Below are 11,784 nucleotides of genomic sequence, written 5' to 3'. Positions count from 1 at the left end.
TAGCCGTCTATTTTGAGAAGAAGCATGATGGGTGGTAGGCGGGGATGCTCACGGACACAGGTGGCCGACTGCTGCGGATATACAGAAGGAGGCTCCTGACGTGCTGTCCTTGGTGAAGTCGTGGTGTTGGTTGAGTGACACAGGGTGCCAAGATGTGCTGTTCGCTGGCATTGTGCTCGGCTGGTCCATAACGACACTGTTGCGAGATAGCAAGGAGAAAAGGGGAAGGAAATGGTAGGTTCCGAGGCCGACCACTTTAAAGAAGAAGGGGCTTCTGGAGAAATCCACTGTAAGCTGCCCCTGCATTTCATCGTTAAATGCCCCACCAGGACCATAGGTTAGGCTGTCTGGAAACCCAGAGCTCTCGTCTCGAGGTGTGCCATGCAATGTTTCCTCTGTGTCAAGGTGGGTAAAAGGGGGGTGCTCTCGTACCAAGTGATCTCTGTGTGAAAGTTGTGTGGACACGTCTGACAGCGAGACGATGTTGGAAGCCTCGTTGGACTGCAGCAGGGACGGGGACGTCTTGTTAAGACACTGTGTCTCTTACCCATCTACCTATCTATAAGAAAAACTGTCCCAACTCCATGACGTTTTGTAGTTAGTAGGAGAGTACGTTTCTTGGTATCTGGGATAACCGATTCAGTTTTGAGGATTTGGACAAGGAGCGTAGCGTGAGAGGGGGGATTGTGCCTAACATCTTCTCCATGAGTAGAGAATGCTACCTTTCTTGATCCCTGGTCGTGTGAAGACTGTCAATCTATAGGGGGGGGGGCTAAGACTATAGACGCTCTCCGAAATCAAGGTCACATTACAGGAAGGAAAGGAAGAGGAAATGGTGGGAGTTCCGGGAGCTCCCTTGTGATCAGGAACCTTCCAGGGTTCTCTTTCTTATGCCGCGAACTCCAAGTCCCAACATGTAATCATACAAAAGCACTCTACTGATGATGTTGTGGTAGAAAGCCTTGTCCTCGCGTACCGGGCGTGTCTTCTGGGGCACCCCTGGCCTCGTTTCGATGCATGCTATCTTGTCTGAAACGACACCTGGCGGGAGAGGAACCTCCCCTTTACCGCTGAGGCGCGACCGATCCGTGTGTGTCTTCAGCTTTCCAACGTTTTTCTCAGGCGATTGTGCCTTCCCCTTTCGCCCCTTTCGCTTCGCTTGTTGTGTTAGCTTAAGGGGGCCGTCCTTTTTTATTGTGAGGCTTCTTTCTAACGCTTCCGGAGTCTCGGCCCGAAGGACTTAGCTGTTCCTTTCTCCTTTCCCGCCTTCCACCATCTCCTCTAAGGAAGAATGAAGTGAGGAGAGCGAGCCATGAAGATTCTCCAAATGCGTACCCCATTCCTTCATCTATAATTCTCCTGTCTTCTATACGCTTTCAGAGCCGAGCGGCGCCTTTGTTCCTAAGCGCCCACGAGAAAGCTGTTTTGCTCCAAATGATGGGAAGATGTGACTCTCTGTTCCAGTATCCTTTGAGCACACGCACACCTTCATTCTTCCGGCCGCTCCGCTCCAGGGTCAATTATCTTTTCTTTCTCTCTAGTCTTCACTTTTTGTCGCTTTCATCTACAGCACACCACAGGCGGTGTCGTATAGTTTCTATCCCTGCCTTGAAACTCCAGAGAAGCAGCCTTAACATCAACCAGTTGAGCGGGCAAGCATAATTCTCGCTCCTGCTCTATCATAGTTATGTAGATTTCTCGGCGATAGACTTCATCAGATGATGGACTCGCGACGTCGCGTCTAATCTCTGCATAGCTCTCCGTAATGCCACCGATATAAGTAAACCTGCCTACGTATGTCCATGAAGGCATCCTCTCACCCCGTCGTGTACTACGTAGGAGAGCATCTCTGTTTTGATGTAAAGAATGGTTCGGTGCCATAACTCCGTGTCTGAGGAGGGTAGTTTCTCCGCGGCCCTTTCTCTCTTGTCGAAAGAGCCATTATCATAGCATGACGAACTTCCTCGCCACCTCCGCCTTCATCACATGTCAAGAAACTGTACCTTCAACAAGAACAACAGCCGGCCTCTTCTCTCTTCTTATTCATTACTTGTCGTTAGTCTGTAGGCCGCTTTGCGAAGGATGTCGCAGTTTCTCCTTGCCGTCTGTGTTTTCGTCTTCGATCATCAATCGTCAGCCTCCTCATCTTATGAGGACCGTCCCCCCCCGACCTGCACTCCGACGTGTCCACTTTCAGACAGGCTGTCTCCTTTCTTTTCTGTAGGGGGGACATGACATGCGCTCCTCAAACGTTCCTGCCTAGTGTATCTCCACTCAGGGTCTATGTGTATATCCATAGACAGATAGGGGGAGCGGTATGAAGGTACCCTTTTCTTACTTTGTGACAAGTGGAGAAGAAGAAGAAAAGGGAGGCGGCCTGCCTCGTATGTATCTTTGCCTTCACAGTGAATATTAGTCGCCATCATCTTCTCGGAGAGACTCGGGAAGGCTGTAGCTATCACTTTTCTTTTCAGCTATCTTGTCAAGACAGCGAAAAAAGCTGCTGTTCTCTTCTTCTTTCTGTTTTTGTCCTACCCAAACATTCACACACGACAGCGAAGAAAGGAGTCACTCACCCCCCCTTAAAAGGCGCCTCTTGCTTCATCTCTCTTTTTTCTGTCTTCTCTACTCACACGAATAAGAGAATTCAACTTCTCTTCCTGTATATCTTTTGCGTAGTCTTCGACCTGGATCTGCTGAAAGATCTAGTCCCTACACACGACAGGCAAATCAAACACCCCCCCCTCCCCCCGCCGGTCCCGATCCGCTCGCCTCCTTCCTCTCCTCTATTGTCAACCAACGTTTCTGTCTCTCTTCTGTCTCTCTCGGACCGTCATCAATAGTCTTTTAGATCTTCTTGAAGAACTTTTGCTACTTTTCTTTTCGAAGGCCTTCAGGTCCAGCAGGACTGTATTATTCTATTTCTCAACAGTATGGGAGAGACATCCAGTTTTCTACAGAGATGTGATAGGGAAGATGAAGAAGGAGAAGAAGAAGTTCTTGTCTATTTTGTCGCATTATTCAATCTGCTCAACAGGAATGGAGATCTCTTACCCAGTACGCGTGTGCACGTTCAATAAGGAAGAGGATGAGAGGAGAATGAATGACAACCCCAAGAAGTAACACGAGGTGTCTCTTCATCTCTGTACGTTTCTTCTCCCTCCAGTCTGTCGGCTCGCTTGTTCTTTCTCTCTCATTTCAAGAAAAATTCATCTGTTGCACACAGTTCGTGCTATCCTATCACCTCGTGCAAAGTATGATGAGCGAAGGAATGAGAGACAGAGAGAAAGAGAGAGAAACAGAGAGAAGACATCATTCCTCCATTTGTCGCCCATAGAAGCTAAGCATCTTAATAGTCGAGCCATGACATTAAGGCTGATAAAGAGGTACTAGGTGTATCTCTACCTGATGTAGAAAACTCCCGCTTATTCATCCTTTCTTCATTCCCCCACTCATCGACAGTATGTACCGAGGTATGTAAGAAGCTTGAGCCTTCTGTCTTTTTGTTTCCATGGTATTTTTGTTTGTCTTCCCATGCCTTCAAGTCGGTAAGACATCTTCCCCTCATCTCTCCAAGCCTCTCGTTCTCCAAGTGTTTTCTCTTCACAATGAAGCGAGGAACAGGTGACGATCCTCTGGCGTTTCTCGCTAATAGAAAGAAACGTACAAGACCTTCCATTTTTTCTTCCTCTTCATCATCTCACTCGCGTCGACATGAAGGCAGCAGCCATAGCAGTAGTCGTGGTAGTAGTGCTAGCCATCACCATCAACATAGGAGAAGCTCAAGAGATCCTCTAGAGAGAGGAGGAGGCACCATAAGGGAAGGGGGTCATGATGGGGGAAGATCTTCACAGCCTACCCCACCCCCACCTTCATCGTCCTCTCTAAGTCAGACATCGAATCCGACTCCAGATTCAGATCTTTTCTCTTCTCTTGTTGGCGGCGCTTCTCTTTCTCAGTCAAGCACACATCATCGTCACCATCATCATAACAGTAGGCACAGTCGATCGTCTTCTCTTGCACGAAGTGGCTCATTTGGACTTGAGCGTCGACGTCGGCGTCCTAGTGAAGAGGGAGAAACCCCTTCCTCATTATCAAGTCAAACAAGTAGAAGAGGAGGAGGAGAAGGGCGAGGCGTTCCTTCTTCTTCTACGCCTTCTTCCCAGCGAGGCTTTCCTTCTTCACTTGGCAATGCGGGAGCAACACCTCATCGTCAGACGCCTACGATCACGAGCTTTAGTCGGAGTAGTAGTCTATCACGGGGGGATATTCCTATATCGCAAGATCGAGACGAAGAAGGCTACACAGAGGACGGGGGCCGAAGATCTTCAACACAGGGAGGTAACAGTAGTAGTCAGCATCATCATAGACGACGAGGAGAGGTAGAAGGAAGTCAAGGTATAGGGGGAGGAGTGGATGTAAGGACGCTCTTAGAAGAAGCCCGAGCACCTGAACGGTCTATGGATGAATGCTTTCCCGTTCTTGTTGATCTGCCTGTGGTACGTCCTTTCGCTCGCCCACTCTCTTTCTTGATATAGTATAGCCTTTGTTCATGATAAAATCTTGCACGAAATGGAAGTCTTTCTTCTCTTCTATACATCGCAGAGAAGTCTGTTCATGTATGGATCACTGCGTATTCGTCTCCTACACAAGGCACAACGGATGACAGCAGAATGGATGTACATTTGAGGTGCACAGGCTACTTGGGTTTCTACCCAACAGAATACATACCACGAGAAAGACAGCTCTCTAGCATGTACATAGCTATCTATCTGTACGCTGCCAGGAGGGCCTCTTGTCTCCAAAGGTCTTCTGTTTTTCTCATCAGCGCTCTATCCTATAGTCAGAGCGTGAGAAGTTATCAATGAGAAGGACATTCCCCTTACCGGCAGGAGGAGGAGTGACGCGTGACTCATACGTCTCACTGCCTACGAGCCTCGTTTATTTACCTAGACTGTCTGACGGTTCTAGATCGTCGATAGCTTTAGAACGTTCTTTCTCGTCCTCTCCCCATGTGTGAGGTTCTTATACGGGACATTCGAGTCTTACGTCGAGAGAAGGTACTCCCGTCGCATAGGATGAGCAGCAATCGACACAAGAAGGGGAGAGAGGCTGAATGCGCAACCTAGAACTTCTAGCTTCATCCGATCTATTTGCTGCACTACTAGAGGAAAGTGTATGTACACTGTACATCAAGTGGGACATCCCATTGAAGATCTTGCACTATCTAGCGGGGCGTCTGCATTCTCGAAGTCCTCCCAACATCTTGGTAACGTTCCAGATGTGAAAAACCTTCTTGTGTATCGTGATTGATTCTGTACCTTCCCCCTCTCTAAGTAAAGGAACCATAGCTGTTCTTTGCCTATCGAGTTGTGCGCCGCCGAAGGTGCATTCCGGTCTTTTGTCTTTCTTTGAATTGTTTTCTCTCAGCGAGGTGCAGCCCATCTGTGTAATCTTGGGTTTCACTTTCTTGCTGATGAGCAACTCCAACGTCATCTCGAGTTTGTCTTGGAAGTAAGCTAAAGAAAAGCAGCCTTGCCGTCATCTGTTCTCCTCTGAAGAAACACCTCCGTAGATAGATAGATAGGTCAGAGGTAGATGGTATGTGCTCTTGTCTTCATGCGTAGTGGGGGGAGGCCGCATGCCGTATTGCCTTCCACCCCCCGTCTTTCACTTTCACTTTCCTCTGCTTCTTTCAACGCGAAAGCTAATAGGTTATGTTCACCTATCTATCTATCTATCTACATTACACCTGGAGGACTCTTCTCTAGACCCAACTCTGGCTTCTCGTTATCCTTTTTGTTGGTGTTCTTTTTTATGGCTATCATTATTTAACCATTTCTCTATAGAGGCTCGTAAGGGGGATACATAGAGTAGGAAGTTGGGTGTCTCTTCCTTCCGTCCTTGAAATTTGAGAAGAGGCATTCGCTCATACTTCAACTCTCCACTGCCAACTCTCCCTGTTCTTCTCTTTATCTCTTCTTTACTTTTCTTTTTTTGTATGTATGTCTCTCCGTCTTCTCAGAGTGAGCTAGACCAATCACAACAGACACCTCCCGCCGTGACGAACGGAATCCACCAAGCATCCTTTGACCGTCTACGAAATCTTCTCCTTCTTCTTTCTTCTTATCCTCCCCGGGGCGGTGGCGCATCAACGTCCTTCTCCGACATCTCATCTACCACGTCGTCTTCTCCTCATCACTCAGGATTTCTTGTTCTCCCTAAGAATGGACGTGGAGGAAGAGAAAGTCAGACATCTGTCTTCGTTGGGCATCAAGAGCTTCGAGGAGCAACTCTAGTTCGAAAAGAGACGGCTCGCGGTCTCGTTGAAAGACTTATTGGAGATGGCGTTCTTGCAGAAGGAAGGGGATATGCCACGGGGACAGGCCCTGACGTTGAGGTCTGGCCTTTAAGAAGGTAACATGAGAACAGAAGAGAGGGAGAGATCGAGAGGTGGGGAGAAGGGGGTCTCTCTCGCTCTGTTGTTTGTCATTGCATGCACGCATGCATGCATCAGGAAGGGCGAAAAAGAGGTTTTCATGCTTCTTCGGGGGGTATCCTAGCTCGAGAGAAAAAGAAAGAGAACTAGAGAGAGGGAGTTGGATATTAATCTTTTGCCTGTCTACCTGTCTATTTCTCGTGAAAAGAGGAGGAGGAACAAAGGATTCTTTTCATGGAGAGCGGATGTGTATGTATGTATCAATGACTAGGTTTGTGTGTATGTATGTATATGTATGGCTAGATATGTGGATATGTGTGTATTTCACTGTGTTTGTGTATAGGGGTGTATTGGCATGGGTACTTGGGCGGTTTCTTTTTCCTTTTTTTCAGCTCTATTCAATTCCTCTCAAAGAATCATGGGGCTTACGGGAGTGCTTTAGATTGTCTCCTGATGTTCCGAGCGTCCTCTCTGTCTATCATTCCTTGTCAATTGCTAATGCCTCTGCCTCCGGTCGACTTACATGCTGTCGAAGGCTTCATGCTAGAAGAAGCTCCCACAGGCTGTCTCCTTCTTCTTCCCGCCTGGTGTGCACAAGTCCTTCATCGCAGAAGACTTGCAGATGTCTATTTACCTTCCTTTCTTACTGCCGGTAAGGAAAAAGAACTCAAGGAGTCTCCTTCTTCTTCCCTCTCCTTTCTCCCTTGGTCTCACTAGAGAGAGAGAGAAAGGGAGATACAGCACGAAAGACTTTTCTATCACTAGTAGATCGACAAAAAGCAATCTTTCTCTTCTATTCAACTCTATGCTGTTCTGTAGCTGTTCTCTTCTGCTTGTTTAGAATTCTCCATTATGCAGTGCAGAAGAAGAAGAGTAAAAGGAGTTGTCCTTCGTTATCTGTCCTTTCAGTGGCTGTTTTCTTCAAGTCTTAACATCGACACCCGTAGGAGGAGCGGCTTTTCTCCTTAAGTTCAGTCTATTCTTGCTCTTCCTGAAGAGATCTTTAGACCACTTCTACCACTGCGAATGTAGAGTAAAGGAACCTAGTGCAGGCCTTCTCACTGAGTTAAGGATACTACTGATCGAGAAAGAAAGACAGAAAGAGACGCCTCGGATGTGTGTCTCGACTTTTGTATGGACCCGACCCCTTCCCCTCCTTCACCTCTCTCTCTCTTCATGCTTCCCTATGTTTACTTTCTTCTATGTACAGAGGAGCTGAAGAGTACTATTGCAAGGGAGGAGAAGATGAAGGATGAGCTTGCTGAGCTACCAGAGTGCTTCTTCGAGATTTCCAATTTCATCCTCTTCAACCCTTTGTATGTTCTTTTTCAAGAGATGTGTACAAACCATGATAGCAGGAAGGGAGTTGATTCTAGTTAATTCTCTTCTAACCTAAGGTTGAGTTTTCTTCTCTCAAGACCATCGATACTCACACCTTGCGAGAGAGAGAGAGAAGAAAAAGCTTCCGACTTATCCGTTCTTCTGTCGAATAGACTAACACACCCCCTCTCTATAAACAAAGGCTTCTTTTCATACATAGCTAGGCGTCTCTCGTATACATTTCTGTAGTAAAAATACGAGTACCGACCGCTCCTGTTTCCTCGTCTATGTTTCTTCCCTGAAAGCTTTCGATAAGTGTATCATTTGTATGGAGATAGGAGTGAAGGTTGTTGGAGAAAGTGGTGTGCTGTTGTATTCTGATCTCCTATGTGGTCAAAAAGAGTTTGAAGCCTCTATGAATACTCTTCCTCCATTCATGTGGTTCTCATTACGTTCCGTCTGTTAAGCTTAGGTCAGCTCTATGTACTGTCCAGGGAATACCGTTAACTCCAGGTGTCTCCTTTCCCCAGGTCCCCTGTCATACCCTGGGGGGCGACGTGAAGAGAAAGAACGGAGACGGGGAAAGGGGGAGTTAGAAATGGTCTGTTTCTTCACTTCAAATTTGTCCATGTTTCACTCTAGTTATCAGAGAACTCAGTGACTTATACACAGATACGTATGTACATATATATATATATATGTATAGATGTTGTGTGTATACATCTAGAGATATACTAACGGGCTGGAGATTTTGGGTGAGTGCTTTCTCTTTGATACTTGGGAAATGTTATGAGAGGATAAACGAAGGAGAGGGGGTAGAATGAACTTACGTTTTGGTTACCTTTGTGCTTCATGCGGTGTTCATTAATAAGAGGCTATGGGAAATGAACAAGAGGAGAGGACGGTGATGGCTTGTCTTTATAATAGTCTGTTAGAGAATGTATGTCTTTATGCGGGTATGTGATGTCATCCCTCTCTTGTCTTTCGCAGGCTTCAGCCTCGTGGAGTACAGTCGATCTGTCAGCAGGAAAGAGGTATGACCATAGTGAGGGGAAAGAAGTCTCTCTACCGGCGGCATGTGTATAGCTACCTAGGTATATATATATATATATTCATATTTATCTGTGTATCTATATATATATATGTGCTGTTGTCTACTATTATCAGCACACGTACATCACTGAAGACAACTTTTACGGACAGACGGTATGTATATATATATATATCTCATACCAAATAGTACTGTAAGCACGTATATACCTGGGGATGTTACCGTTTGCAACTAGACTCACTCTCCTTTTGACCAGACGCCTATTCGAGTGATTGACGAACGGGAGACCATCTTCGCTCCGCCGGTAAGCTGACGACGTGTGTGGAATCTCCTAGATTGAGTAGCGAACAAGAAGGACAGTGGCTGTGTCTGTCGGTTACAACCCCCCGAGAGAAAAGAGGACGGAAGTAGTCTAAAAGAATAGAGACCTGAATCAATGCTTCAGGAAGGGAGGAGAAAAGCATACCATTTACATTCAATTGGACGAAGGAAGACAAAGCGAGGAAGGAAGGATGGCTATGATGCTGTTGGAGTGGATGTGACCTCTGAGATTTTTAACTCTTTTCTCGTCAGTCAAGAAGTAAACTCGGGGTCGAACCCGAGTTTTCTGTATAGATAGATAGATGTCTGTCTATCTGTAGGGCTGGGTATCGAAAAGATGATCATCATCATATTCATACGACCCTTGCACCTAGACACACACATGTAAGATCAGATGCCAATATTCCTTTCCTGTTGACACTCATGTGTTGTATGATACGAACAAACGCGACCTCTCCTTTTCTCTTTGTATCAGGGAGACTGTTCCCTTCGTTGATTCGTTCCTTCTTACGAAGGAGGACTTCTTCTATATACATGTCTAGGAATACCCTACGTGATGTTTTCTGTAGACGACGGTGGTGGTGATGCTCTTTCTTTCCCTTCAGGTTTGGTTCTCCAAATCTGGGATCGAAGACAAAAGAAGATAGCCGACAGTAAGTCGTGCCGAGGTCACCCTAGGCTCTCACCTCAGTGAAGATGCGGCCGATCGGGAAGTGGCGAGATGGAGGAAGTTCGACAGAACTTCTGTGAGGTGTGTTCGTCGTGATTTTTCTTCCTCTTCGGTGGATCAGTGATGTCATGAAAAGTAGGCGAATCAGGAAGGTGAATGGGCGGGTGATATAGAGAAGAGTCAGAAAGGTCTTAAACGGTCTTAAGCGTGGGTCTAAGTCGCTCAAGACGGAGAGATAGTCTTCTTCCATGTCGAAGATAGTTACGGAGGAGCCTTCTGTTGTTGTGCTGGTTGGGTCAAGGCAATAATAGAAGGTGAAAATTAGCCCTTGAGAAGAAATGCAGATGTGCTTGTATGCAATTTCTTTACTTGGTACAGGAGGGTTGGTAATATAGAAACAACGTAAGATGTGAACAGTCTTGTATCAGTAGTCCTCTGGCTTGTATGTGCTGCCTAGATAGATAGACAGACTTGCCTTCTTAGGTAGATATATATATGTATATATATATATATGCGGAAGAGATAGCTTTGGTGAGCGAGCGGGTATTTTAGTGTTCTTCGTGCTGTGTGTGTTTTCTTCTGTTGTGGAATGCAGTCATTTCAAGGCATCGAGCTACCGATGAACGCATTACACTGACAAACATTCAGCCCTCAGAAACTTTCTTATTGTAAGTCTCGAATCGAAGCTGACGTAAAAGATGACCTGTTGCTGGCATGGCAAGAGACCTACGTGCCTGTCATCCTATCTATCAGGTGCCTAATGGGCATGACGAAGCGCGGCCTTCCTAACTGTCTGACCTTGTAGAGACTTCATTCTATACGAAGCTGGGTGTGCATGCATGCGTAGAGCACGGACACTCAGCTTATCAGGTTCCAGGTGACGTACCAGACACCTTGCACACACCAGGATGCGTAGTAGGTCTACACATGAATCCATGGGGAGGGGGGGTTATGTTTTCGTATACACACCGTCAGTGAGAGGATGAGAAAAGAGAGGGATGAACCACGGGGGAGCTGTTGGTAGATCCCGCCGTCTTGTCTCCTGCTTGTTGTCCCGGGGTTTTTGAACGGCTGCGACCGGAGGTGAATACATGTCATACACTCTGGTGGTGTGTTCCGTTATGCTGTTGATCGACACAATGCAAACCAGACTGTACGCAGGACTTGTTCATTGCTTGAAGATGGAGTAGAAGAAGTTCAGTAGATCTTGGCTAGCGCTCCGATTTCGAGCAGCCAGTCGCTTGGCACACATCGAGTGGAACGATCTATCGATCCTTCGGCGTATCCGGATCTTGCTCGTTGTCCTTTGACCATAGTAGTGACGTTTTCTTCATCATTCGAAAGGCAACTTCTAAAAGAGACTTCTTCCCGAGACAGCAATTTTCAGTTGCTCAGGAATTCCGTCACTGTCACTTGTTCGGTGTGTTTGTTTTCTTCTGTCGACAGGTCACACGTGTTCTGCGATACTGAGTATGAAAGCGTGCGCTCGTGAGAGTCTCTGAAGTCGGACTATAAGATAGGGTCCGTTGTTTTTCAGTCTCAATGGAGCAAGGATACCCCACACAAGCTCGACTGTGCCAAGCAACGAGTATGGTGTTGCGTAGAGTTTTTGGAGACAATATGTGATCTTGTACTGTGGGTATCAGATATCCTGATAGCAGACGGCTACGATGTCATGGTGTATTTCAGCAGCATGGTGCCTCTATGGAGGGTCTCTGGAGTTGTAATCTGATGCGTGCGGCCGAGAGGGGACCAGGATGAGTATCTGTCCAGTAGGCCAGAGACTACTTTTTCAAGGACGGTTAGCAAGTCCCCGGTAGAAGGGGTTTCTTTGTTCTGCTCTTCGAAAGCACACGGATGCAAAATGACGTTGCCAGGCAAACTTGCCTCTGCCTGAGTGTGCTCGGTACCGCTTAACACCAAGCTTAGTGACGTGCATGTTTTGCTCAGTGCCTTCTCCCGCAGCTGCAAGGTAAAAGAAGC

General features: G+C 46.8%; 1 protein-coding gene across 1 annotated transcript; it reads left to right on the top strand.

The window, feature by feature from the left end:
- Window positions 1-1,153: 1,153 nt before the first annotated feature.
- CSUI_000836 (gins complex protein) lies at window positions 1,154-11,512 on the top strand. The gene is made up of 9 exons (XM_068061043.1): window positions 1,154-4,499; window positions 5,431-5,514; window positions 6,026-6,417; window positions 6,832-7,091; window positions 7,650-7,755; window positions 8,750-8,793; window positions 9,701-9,784; window positions 10,397-10,469; window positions 11,248-11,512. The coding sequence occupies exons 1-9, from the start codon at window positions 3,609-3,611 to the stop codon at window positions 11,291-11,293; spliced, it is 1,980 nt and encodes a 659-aa protein (XP_067926979.1). The 5' UTR covers window positions 1,154-3,608; the 3' UTR covers window positions 11,294-11,512.
- The last annotated feature ends 272 nt before the right edge of the window (window positions 11,513-11,784 follow it).

The sequence above is a fragment of the Cystoisospora suis genome (assembly GCF_002600585.1).
Source record: "Cystoisospora suis strain Wien I chromosome Unknown contig_313, whole genome shotgun sequence".
In the NCBI taxonomy this organism is placed as follows: domain Eukaryota; phylum Apicomplexa; class Conoidasida; order Eucoccidiorida; family Sarcocystidae; genus Cystoisospora; species Cystoisospora suis.
The sequence above is the reverse complement of the archived record's forward strand: the minus strand, read 5'-3'. Positions and strand labels throughout refer to the sequence as shown.

Coding starts and splice junctions, on each gene's coding strand:
- CSUI_000836 (XM_068061043.1), top strand. CDS start 3,609: ATGAAGCGAGGAACAGGTGACGATCCTCTGGCGTTTCTCGCTAATAGA. Junction 4,500..5,430: donor TTCTTGTTGATCTGCCTGTG/GTACGTCCTTTC, acceptor GTTTTCTCTCAG/CGAGGTGCAGCCCATCTGTG. Junction 9,785..10,396: donor ACAAAAGAAGATAGCCGACA/GTAAGTCGTGCC, acceptor TGTGGAATGCAG/TCATTTCAAGGCATCGAGCT.